Here is a 12,522-nt window from a genome sequence, read left to right on the forward strand (position 1 = left end):
CTGGAATTTGGTGAAGACAATTTTATCATTTGATTCGCTTTCAACAAGTTTGGAATTTGATTTGCTTTCAACAAGTTTAGAATGATAATCTACAAGAAAAGTTTGCTTTACCAGAGAAACTGAAATTCAGTACCTGTTATAGCTTTGCTCATCTTTCTGTGCACTATTCATGGTAACTCTAGCACCGTTTATATAAAAGTACATGGTTACTGCAGTGTCATTGTTGAAGCGCTAAATTTCTATTTCTAGGTTTTGTTATCTAATAGTAGTAAGTACTTAAATTTTCTGCGTGCTATAATGTTGAAGAATTTTCATGCAATTGTCAGGACCTCAATTTTGGTGGAGATTTCGCCGCCACAGGTTTTGCTCATTCTTCGCCATTGTCATCGTTACTACAAGTTTTGTGTATATTTCTTGCTTTTAACACTTCCAGATGTGATTTTAGGTACTATAAGACGCTTTGGAGACCTTGACGATGATGAAAACTTATTTGCTAAAAAGGTGCTCCCCCTTGTTAATATATGTGTTGTAAGCCATACTAGCAAACCAGTTTTGGTCCTAAGAGAAAATAATAATGTGTGGTTTGGTGAATGGAAAATCATAGACGGCCTTAATATAGTTTTGATTAGCTTGACATGGTTTAACTTTCTGGACTTGATTTACATGCTTGGCTTGGAAGTTAGTTTGCCTTAGCTATATGACATGATAGCATTGTGGTAGAGTGAAGTAAGTAGATTATTGCTTTTGAGGAAAAGGTTATGCAATTTATCTGCCATGGACTCCTCCACTCCAACGTGATCTCTTCCGTGAATTCCTTATGCAGTGTATTATTGCGCTAGATTCATGCTTACTGAATCGGGCAATTAGCTTGGGGGTATGATAATTGCTTATTTTCGTTATGAGATTTTCAAGTTTGAAATAGCAGTTGCGCTGTTTAAGAAACCAATAGATATATAACACAAACTATCAAGGATTTCTATGAAGTTTATATCAAATATTCAAATTTACATTGTCAATAACAAACTATATGAGAATAACTCTTAGATCTACTTATGTGGATAGGTGTTTATATATTTGTTGTGAAACTTTCGTTGTTTAGATGTATTGATTTGGTTGATATGTACCTGTGTAGGTTGATATTAACTCATCAAATGGAGTATTTGACTGAGCTGCAGTGCATCCACCCGTAAGAACAAGGAAGGTGGAAGGTGGAAATGGTGGTGGTGGTGGTCATCACTGACCTCTATTCTTGATCATGATTTTGTCAACCGAAAGGCATGGAAGTAACTATATGTCTGTTTTGAATTTTGAAATAAGAAATTAAGTTAGTTGCATTTGATGTGAGAATGATAATTGAAATGGCTCTGTGCAGTTTCTTTGTCATGTGGCCTTTGTTTTGTTGGTGATATGCAACCGTATGTTTTAAGGGAACCTTTGCTATACTATTTGCACTGGACCATACAAAAAAATATAACATTCGATCACACATAAATTAATGTTAGATTTTCTTCGTAAGAGTTACTCCTCTTGCCACCATTTTGTTAGCTAAACATGTATAAAGATAGTATATATTTGCACAGTTTGCCAGAGGAAATCAATTTTAAGTATCCACTCTTTCAAGGAGTCTTTATTGATTTGTTTGTATGGTTCGGTTGCAGGTATGGGCTGAAGCAATCAAAAGAAAGAGGAAAAGGAATTAGACACTACATCAGGTACGTACAATCTTATTTTGTTTTTACCTAAAATTTAGAATTTTGTAGAAGTTACGTTCTCCTAAATAAAGAGTAGGATTATGGCGACTGTTTTACTGCCTATTTATGTCGTTTATGCAATGGTAGATGTCACCGTTTTATACATTCTTTTTGCTTAATTAGACTTGGTCATGAGTGTGAAGGTTGTTGAAAAATTATATGAATTACAATCGGAGGAAACTCTATATCCCAAAAAGAAAGATGACCAATTGAGGAAACTTCTCTTGAATGTGAATATGGTATTGGAAAAGAACGGTGAAAGTCATATTCAAACGAATCCTTCGAGAAATTTGAGCTATGTGTTTCATTGTTTGTGCTTTTGCAGTTTTGACGAGTCGAATAATGTCAAAAAGATTATATTTATTGCGCTTTTTAGGGATACAAATGTTTGTTGTTTTATCATATTTTTGCACCACCAATTTGTTGGATTTGTTGCAACTTTAGTCTTTGATGGTGTCTTTCGGGGTAAATAATTATCCCTACCGAGTGTTTACATCAAACAATGTGTAATTTACAACAATTAAGTGATTTTATGAGATTACAATGCCTGTTAGTTAACATGGTTCAATGTTAAAGATCTATGTACAAATACATGTCATGTCTCTATTGGCTTGGTGTAAAAACTAGGCGCGGGTAATTAAACGGTGCTATCATTTTTTTGATCACATCTTTGTTCTTATTTTCGTTTCTTACTGCATGCATTGAAGGAGGAACAACGATTAGTTCAATATTCAGGGCAATCATTTATCTTCTCCACAACCAAAAATACTGTCAGATAAAAAGATCATTTGCTCAAACTTTCTTCTACACATTGGAATTGCTTATGGATAATATATAAACCATAGTAATTTTTATATATTTCTTATCTCTGTTTTTCCTCTAAACAAATTAGGAAGTAGTGATCTTAATAAAAACGATGATATCCAGGTTTTTAGCCTTTTCAAGTATATGGTCAAACATAGTCTTTTCATTTATGATTTTGCATTTATCATCTTCAATCGCAGCAGCAGGTATCACTTCATTGATGTATAGCAGCAGAAGTCAGTGACACATTGACGTACATAAAACACAACACGTGAGAACTTAAATTGCTACCTTGGTCTAGATCTTCATCTATTTGCTTGAAACTGGACGTGATACCATAAACCGAAAGCCAGTTAGTATTCAGTGTGGAAGCGGATTCAACCTGTCATACATGTAAGAGAGAACGATGAAATCTGGATCCTTTAGTTTCCCAAAACAAACACCATTTTGAATTTTTTGTGTGTTTGTTTGTGTTGCAGGTACTGAGAAAGCAACTACATTTGAACAAAAACAAAAAGTACATCAGAAGCAAGGGAAAAACATACCTGTGTCACAATAATTTAAGTTAATTCATTATTGTTGTTTTTACTGGTGCATTTCAACTTCTTTGATATCATTATCATATTGCTCTTTTCCGTTTGATTTATTTGGAGTAGTAAGTCCTGAAATTTTTGAACTACTTCTTGCCTTTTGTTGGTACAGTTAAACTTCTTTATATCATTAAAAATTTAATCGAGATCAAAGTTGTGAGCAGTACATACTGATTTCTTTAAGTCCTTCGTGTCTAAAGTACATGTACAATCAATAGGTACGTCATGCTCAAAGTTTCAACTATTTCCATAGAATAATTATACATGTTTACGTCATTACCTTTTTAAAATGTCAGTTCATTATTGTTGATGTAGATTATTATGCAATTGATTGGTACGAGGCAATGTTATTCAACTTCTGACTGCTTAAAGGCGAGGATGCTGGTGAAAAACTTGAATTTTTATTTAGTATTTGGGCCTGAGCAAATGGTCTATTTCTTTTTCAAAAAGCACAAAAGAATTGGTGTGATCAGGCTATGCTACAAAAAGCTGTTGCCATCATCACTGATTTTATATCTCATGAGCGAGATAAAGCTCAAATTAAAAGAAGGGAAGGATTTAGTGTGTGTAATGTTTAAGCATAGAGCTATTGTAGTCTGTAAATCACTTTGATTTGAAAGGAACGAATTTTGCCATAAAATTTGTATTCTATGAAGGATAACCTAGTATGTGAAGGATATTATCGTTCTATCATCTTTATTTCATTCTCATTTTTGTCCCACACCAGCAATAACATTGTAAAACAAATGTGAAGAATAGCAATATTGCGTGGTCCAAATGTTCTACAATATGGCCATTGTTAGTTCCCAGAAAACAATTGTTCTTTTCTCTTTTCAAACTATATAAGTAACAGTGAAGAAATGTCCTGCTAAGCATAAGTTCGATTACTAAGGACAAAAATTAAAGACCAGCACAAAATAGGGGCAAAAGGACAAATGACCCTATAATAGTATTACTATAAATTATGACTACCCCAAACAAAGGTTGAAAATAATAAAGTATAAACTGATACCCTTTTTTATGGCAAACCTATTCATTTTAGTAAGGATACTAATTAAAAAATTTATAATATCATTTAAACGGGATAATTGAAACTAAACAAACACATCGAGATAAAGATTTTCATTTTTATCCTATTTTCAAAAAGGGGATAAAAGATATTATACCGTTTGAAGAAATGGTCAGTAATGAAACAGTAACAATTACTTATACAATAGAAAATGTTAATATGTCACAAGACTGATCCAAAAAAATGAGAATAATCTACAATATGTCACACATGGTTCATATACACCTATTTCTATTATCTCTCCCGACTCTTTTTTTCTTTGAAACAATCCACGCATCGCGCGGGTACACATAGATTATTAGTTTTAATAGTGGTATAGGCACTTCTTTTTGTTAGTTGAACCATATGCACTAAAGTTTTGCTTAGGGAACTTAAGAGACTATTTATGCTCTTAGTTATAAACGAGGGGTCATTTAAAGCCTACTCACAAAAATATGGGACTATTTTGGACTTCTTTTTGTTTTCTCCGTAGAATGGAAGAGAGTTGAGGAGACCGTGTCGGAAGATTGGGATAGACAGACAGATCAGAAATAAATTGAACGGACAATAAGCTTTTGCAGTGAATTGAAGCTTTGCTTTGAAAACCATTGGAGAGTTCAGCTCCAGTGTATTTCACTCCATATTATAGGTACTCTCTCTAGCTTATTCATCTTTATATATATATATATATTTTGTAACTTTCTTTTCTTTCTTGAAAATGATTTGAATTACTCCTCTCTCATTCAAAATTAGCAATGTATTGAAAATTTTACCTTATTGGCCAAGAAATCATCAAAAAATATTACTCCCCTGGTTTTGACTTGGCACGAAGTTTAAGAAAGTAAAGAAGGCTTTAATCTAGTTGTCTTGAACGGGTCACATGAAAAATTGGAATTAAAGATTTGCCAAAAGATGAAAGAAGCATTTTTTTTTAAACGGATTAAAAAGGAAAGTAAGACAAACAAATTGAAATGGATGGAGTAATATATTACTCCATTAGAGGGCTGTAAATGGGAAAAAGATCCATTCTTGGTGGATATTTAGATGTAATTCTGCAAAATTAGGGGATATCCTATGTAACAGCAGTTAAGATAACAAATTGACTCATATGCTTTCAGGGGCAGTACTGGAAAGGTTTATTACTTTTATATCTAAGTGGTAACTAGCAAATGGACTAACAAATGGGACCTTTTAAGTGTGTAAGCTTCTTTGTTTGATGTTAATATTGAGAGACTGTTCTCTTTGGTCAATAAAGAAAAAAACAGATCTTGCTTTGTCAGGTCCCTTAACTTTTGAGCCTTGATGGTTGTATTTTGTAAAAGGGATGCTCTTTTTTTCGGTATACTAAATGATGAAATTGATTACCTATCCAAAAACAGAAGGAAAATCCAGATCTTGAATTGGCATTACATTGAATAATCAGATTAAGAACATTATTGAGATGTGCGAACCAGGTTGTGTCATCAAAATCCCCCCACTATTATGGGCTAACTAAAAATATTATGTTTTTGGTTGACGAGGAAGAATCTTTTTAGGGTAGGCAAGAACCAGTATATGCAGTAAACTAGCATGATTATAATGATGAGGCATCAATAAAGACTGAATTTTATGTGACTAAAGGAATTTAGATTTCCTGATGACTATTTGCTCAGAGTTGAATCCAAGCATTATCCAAATGATCATGATTTACCTCACGGGAGGTGACAGTTCAATCGAGACTCGCTCCTGACTGTTACCCTAATTGAGCTGTTTTTGCAATATAAGAAACGACTAGAATCCCCAGGAGTTAGCTCAATTGGCAAAGGTTGAGGGACTTGTTTCTTAGGTCACAAGTTCGAGCCCTGCGCCAAGCGAACTAACTCTAGTATTTAAGTGGATAGGGGTAGAGGAAGTGGCCCATCATCCCGAGTTTTGAAGGTTGCGATTGGCCCAAAAGATGGGCCCCAGAGGATTTGTCGGTCATAAAAACTGAGTAGAAAGGAAGGTCAATAATCTTGCTTTTCATGATCCCGTTGCCTCCAACCTGGGTCGGGGAAAGGTTTATAGATTTAATTTGAACTCCATATATTGCACCTTTTTCCCCGCTTGATGGTTACAGTGGGTTCAAAGGACATGGATACGAGATCAGTGAGGCTGGCTGGTGCATGAATTACTGTCACTGACATTGTAGAAAAGAGCATCAATTTTGAAATGGGGTCATTTTAGAAAAGAAATTTCCTTCCAGAGGAATTAAATGTTTTTTCGATCAAGCATCTTGGCATAGATATGTTTTCTTCTGTTGAAATCTCTCCAAGAAGCTCTAGTTAGGTCTTTCCTCAATTTGTTTTTCAAACTTATCCTTTTGTTGTTAAGAGTTTATGAGACTTAAAAAGCTTAGTATTTCTAGTTCTCAAGAAACAGAGAATGAGAAAGGGATGTTATCGAGTTTACTTATTGCATCTTACATATAACATACGAGACTTAAAAATCTTAGTTTTCTAGTTCTCAAGCAACAGAGAAGGACAAAGAGATATCATCGAGTTTGCATATTGCATCTTACATGATCTGCTATCCTCTCACTACCAGAGTTCACCTATTTCCTAGTAAGGCGTATCTTTGTCTTTACTTTGAGAAAATGTAGAGTATAACATTTGGGATACGTTCGTGGCCTGAGAAACTGCTCCGGCAACCAATATAGAAGCGCAGCTCTGACATTATGCTTATTATGTTTGTCAAATTGTTGTCTAACAGTCTTGAGCCTTAGCACTTCTATCAGTGATATGCTTAAATTTTTGGGGTTCGGTGTTTTTCACTTTACACGAATGTTTGTTGTTCCGTGATTTTCAGGTAAATGAGGCGTAATCTTGAGGTTTGGAAGATGGGCACTGTCAATTACCTGGAGGCTCTGAAGCTCCAAGAAAAGCTGGCATCTGAGAGAAAAGCCCTTAAAATTACTGATACCCTATTATCTCTACAACATCCACCGACATATACAGTTGGCAAAAGGGAAACAGTTCATAATCTACGCATTCCTGATACAGACCTAAAAGCCATTGGGGCAGAACTTCATTATACACAAAGAGGAGGTGACATTACTTTTCACGGCCCTCACCAAGCAATCTTGTATCCCATTGTTTCGTTGCGCGATATTGGTTTGGGGGCTCGAAAATATGTCGAGAAGCTTGAGCTAACCATGATTGAATTGGCATCTATGTACGGTGTGAAAGCACAGGTTGGAAATAATTGCGAAACAGGGGTTTGGGTTGAGGACAGAAAGATTGGCGCAATTGGGGTTAGAATTTCATCTGGGATTACATCTCATGGATTAGCATTCAATATGGATCCGGATTTAAACTACTTTAAGCATATTGTGCCTTGTGGTATTGTGGATAAAGATGTTACATCTTTGAGGAAAGAGGCAGATGTAGAGCTTCCTGCTGAAGAAGTGATACAAGAGCAACTGATCGCTTGTTTTATAAGAATATTTGGGTACAACGATGTCATTTTGAAAGATAAGTCAGTGTTATAATTTGTTAAGCAATAATGTTGTCACATACTGATACATAATGTGTCTTATTTTTTGTATAAGTAGACATTGTTCAGATTAATATTCTGGATGAACAAGCGATGATTACAAAAGCAAACATGTTGCATTTGCTGCGTATCAAGTTTGAAATAAGGGTACATCTATTTTTCATATACTTATTTGCTTCAAATTTATTCCTGGGTCTTGCAATCTGCTGATATTGACTTTGAAGAAGTAAGTGCAATGTCTTAATTGTGTCTCATCTGTACAGTTGGAATGCTAGAGGAATGGGCTATGTTCACTAAGCTACTTGTTATGTACTCAGTACAATGTTCCTTTAAATATGCTAGTGAAACAATCATTTCCCATGCTGTATTAGGAATAAAGTGAAAATGTTTGTTAGTAGTAAGAAGAATTGTTCGCCGCAGTGTTGTGAAAGGCGCTCGCCTTACGCCTTTTGGCGTGAGGCGTGGCAAGGCGAGCCTGCCTCGCCATGGACAACCAAGGCGTGGCATTTCCTAAAAGGCGAGGCTATGGCGACATGGTGACTAAGGCGAGGCTATGGCGTATGGCGACTAAGGCGTCGCCTTTTGATTTTTTTTAAAAAAAGTTGGCTGACTTTTTTAAAACAGAACTGAATAAAGAGACAATATAATGCTAACACTCTTGTGGTTGAAGAATTTGGAGATCTTGAAGAAGAACAGATGTTGCTTCGTTATAATTTGGTTAATGCTAACACTCAGGGACTTTATGACTTATTAACTATCTAGTTGGAGACTTTTAGAATTTAGTATCAACTATCTACTTTTAGTTTTTCAATTGAAATATTTGCTAGTATTTTGTTGAGTATTTGAGTTTTTGGGTATTTATATATGCATATTTAATATTTTAATTTTTGTGTTAATTCTCGCCTCGCTTCTAAAAGGCGCTCGCCACGCCACGCTTCGCCATGAGGCGTGAGGCTAGCCCTTGTCGCCACGCCTGGCCTTTTGCCATCCTAAACACTTTCGGCTTGCCTTTTCCTTTCTGTCTATGCCTTGGCCTTGGAGAAGTGGGATGGAAATATAAGGACATTCATTTGATGAGTTTGCATTTGGAAGGGCTGGTCTGTCTGACCAAATAAGGTATTGCGAGTTTAGCTTTCCAATTCCAACAAAAAGATTGTTTCAATTTTCTTTTCCTGTTTAAATAGGTAAATACACTTCAATGTAAAAGGGTTTAGCTCCACCAATGTCCGACGTCCCTGACCAATTCGATACTGGGTTTCTGATCAGTAATTTTAGCTTCACTTAGTTTACGTTTGGAGCTCATTGCATGCTATTTAGATAGAAATGTGGTATGCAATTTTAGCAAAGATGTTTGATCACCTTGTTGCTTGTATTAGGATTTTGGAGATTTGATGTTAATAAACACCACACATTTTACTTTAAATACTCCCTTGTCGCTCATTTTCTTTAACCAATTGTGGAACGGCGAAAACTGCCCTTGGCCATATCAGATCTCCTATGTTTGAATAAAATCATTGGATTTCTCCACCCTCAGCATCTTAGGTCTACTCTCTGTTTAGCTTAGTCCCATTTCGCATACTAATTATGGGGCTAAGGACACAACATGCTAGATTATTAAAAAATCGAATGGAAATTAAGGGAGAATTGTGTTTAATCATAAAAGATAATATTGGTTTATATCAAATTTTTATGACCAAAAAATCTGCTGTTTCAGCGTCGAACTCGGTGGACAATGGATCTACCTTTGTTTCTAAACCATTTACAGTAACAAGTCTATCTATTAGAGGCAACCACAAACAAAAGCAAGATATTTTCAATTGGATTTTGTGAACTCATTCTTCAGGTAGGAAGTTTGTTACTTTGTTGGTTTCTCTTCAACCCTATCAACAGGTCGTTGCGGATAAAATGTTTTCTTCATTTGTTAGTCTAAGTATTTGATATTGAGTTATGGTAGCAGCATATGGCACAAAAGTTCTTGCTTTACGCAATTGAACAATGACATGACCAATTGTTGTATGGATCAGTATTTGGCATTTTTATCTATTGCAACTAATCTCCTTTCGTCTTAAAAAGCTAGACTTATCATTCAGCAAGACCGATGTGCATTTTGCATAATGATTGCTTTCTCTTCCTAATACCATTAAACGTACCGGGTGACTATGAAGAGAAATTAACTAAGGAAAGAGGAAGACCTGCCCAGTCCAAGCAAACATTAACCCCTTTCTCCCTGTTTCTCTCTATCCCTCACCCAAGTCCTTCACCAATCAGTGGATACTGGCCTTTTGGCACAAGGTAAAGAGATTAGGTAACAGTAGTGTTTCCAAGTTCTTTAATTTTCTAACTCTGCCTTTATTCCGTCGCATATCTTTGTTCTTCAAAGTATCTATTGATGAATGTGATATTGTGTATGTACCAGGAGAATAAGTGGATGTTTTTATCAGAGACCTCTGTTGATGTTGAGAATTAGGAGCCTGAATTTATTTTTCCTTTCGCCCTGAGACGGCAAAGGTGGGAATTCCGGTGGTGCCAACTTTGTTAACGACGTGACACAGCAAAGTTAACAACTTCCAACAAAGGCTGTGAAACTTTTACCTGAATATTCTGGCGCATCAGTTTCTTGAGAGGGCAGAGTCCCTATTACATGAAAGAATAGTCAAAGTGGTCAACATGACCATTTGACTATCTACAATATGTACTCACCTGGATATGGCACTCCAGCTGACAGTGTTTAGTAGCTGAAATGCATGATTTAAGTTTTTTTCTTGTACCGATTACTCTTGTTACATACTGCTTAATAAGTATTTTCTACTCATGGTGTTTGTATTTTCAGAAGTATCGGAATAGTACCATAGTTTTACTGATGACTCATGAGAACTGAACAATGTAAAGTTCATCAAGATAACGCCTATTCTCTAGAAATCGAGGATGAGAAAGTATTTAGCTTTTTTATATTTGGACTGAAGGAATTATCTTTTGAGCAACTTTATCGTGCTGCAGCTGACAGATTCATGTGCTCAACCAGCAAATAATATTCAAGATATAGGCTGTGGCTGCTGGAAAGTTGCATATGTTTTGAGTCCCAGCCTCCGATCAATTCGCGATGTGATATACCATATTACCACAGCAGTGTCTCCCCCAAGATGGACACTAATAAAATCAATACTATCCTTTATCCATGGCTCGTGAATGTCAGTTTAGGAATGGGAAGCTACCTATTTGAGCACTAGCCACCTTGATGGGGAAGTATGTATTTTGGGTTTCATGTCAACATTGGCTGCTGCAGGCAGGCCTCTAGTAGTGCTATTAAGATTCCAACTGTTCACAATTGTCAGTTTATCGGTCATCTTGCTGCCTTAGTTTTGCCAGGGCAGTGTGTTTCCAGTCAGAATTAAGTTTTCAACAATATTCAGTTAGAATTGCTTGGTCAATTATAGTGCTGCATCAGCCATTTCAGTAGTATCTGTAATCCTGTTTCTTTAACATCATAGCTGATGCAATGTTAAATGTTAGCATTGAGTCATTTTTTTTTATTCCTAATGGTATTGCTAATATGGGGATTCTTTCGCAACACACTGTTTGGACATAGCAAAATAACAACTTGCCCCTTTACAATTTCCACATGCTATGCAACAATTTGTCATTAGACTTAAACTTGCCATACCTACATTTATGATAAAGCTTTATTAATCTTTAAAAATACAGAATTATCCACATTTCAAATACAGTAAACAATGTGATTATGTTCATTATTGATTAGAATTGTTCTGCAGGAGGTTTTATACTTTCTGCAATTCCACGTGAGTAGCATTAAATTTAATTATACATGAAAACAAGAGAGTTAAAGGAACTTCGATATTCATTTCCAAGAGTTTTCATTACATTTCAAACAAAAACAACTAAACCCACTGGCCACTACACATCATTTTCATGTTTCACCATGAACACTACAACACTAATCCAGAACAAAAAATTAATTAAGCCCTTTCACCCCTAATACGCCTAGCCAACTGAATATCCTTAGGCATAATGGTCACCCTCTTAGCATGAATCGCACACAAATTAGTATCCTCAAATAAACCCACCAAATACGCTTCAGCTGCTTCTTGAAGTGCAGCCACAGCACTACTCTGGAACCTCAAATCAGTTTTGAAATCCTGTGCTATTTCTCTAACAAGTCTTTGAAACGGTAACTTTCTGATTAAAAGCTCAGTACTCTTCTGGTACTTACGGATCTCACGAAGTGCAACTGTTCCAGGACGGAAACGATGAGGTTTCTTCACTCCTCCAGTTGCTGGTGCTGATTTCCTTGCGGCTTTTGTTGCTAATTGTTTTCTTGGTGCTTTTCCTCCTGTCGATTTTCGTGCTGTTTGCTTTGTTCTTGCCATTGATACAAATTTGAAAGATAGCTGAATATATTATTATTTTTGTATGGAAATAGAGAGGATTTGTTGTGATTTTTGGTGTGGAAGAGGGATGTGTATATATAGGTCAGACTAATGTATTTGCGGGAGGTGAAAATTTGAAATTTTATTGAATATTTTGGGGAGAGCGAATGTGAACCGTTGACTGTGTAGAAATGGACGGTGACGATTTGGTTTCAGATAGATGACGCGGATTACGATCCATGTGCTTATGCTCTGTGCTAATGCTTTCATCTGTCTCTCTCTCATGTTTATGTGCAAAAATTATTTTTCTTTTTTCTTTCCCGCTAACATACTCATTCGTGCTAAAAAAATTAGGGAAAAGGGTCAAAAATACCTTTCTATTTTGGAAAAGGATTAAAAATATTCCCATTAGAAATTTGGGTAAAAAATAT

General features: G+C 35.7%; 2 protein-coding genes across 2 annotated transcripts; one reads left to right on the top strand and one right to left on the bottom strand.

Moving 5' to 3' along the window:
• The first annotated feature begins 4,646 nt into the window (after window positions 1–4,646).
• On the top strand, window positions 4,647–7,856 carry LOC132039783 (octanoyltransferase LIP2, mitochondrial). Its single transcript, XM_059430304.1, has 2 exons — window positions 4,647–4,842; window positions 7,020–7,856. The coding sequence occupies exon 2, from the start codon at window positions 7,024–7,026 to the stop codon at window positions 7,699–7,701; it is 678 nt and encodes a 225-aa protein (XP_059286287.1). The 5' UTR covers window positions 4,647–4,842; window positions 7,020–7,023; the 3' UTR covers window positions 7,702–7,856.
• A 3,688-nt stretch (window positions 7,857–11,544) lies between these two features.
• LOC132040147 (histone H3.2) lies at window positions 11,545–12,107 on the bottom strand. The gene has a single exon (XM_059430759.1). It carries the CDS (start codon window positions 12,089–12,091, stop codon window positions 11,681–11,683), a length of 411 nt encoding a protein of 136 aa, XP_059286742.1. The 5' UTR covers window positions 12,092–12,107; the 3' UTR covers window positions 11,545–11,680.
• Window positions 12,108–12,522: the final 415 nt, after the last annotated feature.

Source organism: Lycium ferocissimum, chromosome 12, assembly GCF_029784015.1.
Source record: "Lycium ferocissimum isolate CSIRO_LF1 chromosome 12, AGI_CSIRO_Lferr_CH_V1, whole genome shotgun sequence".
NCBI lineage: Eukaryota > Viridiplantae > Streptophyta > Magnoliopsida > Solanales > Solanaceae > Lycium > Lycium ferocissimum.

Coding starts and splice junctions, on each gene's coding strand:
- LOC132039783 (XM_059430304.1), top strand. CDS start 7,024: ATGAGGCGTAATCTTGAGGTTTGGAAGATGGGCACTGTCAATTACCTG.
- LOC132040147 (XM_059430759.1), bottom strand. CDS start 12,091: ATGGCAAGAACAAAGCAAACAGCACGAAAATCGACAGGAGGAAAAGCA.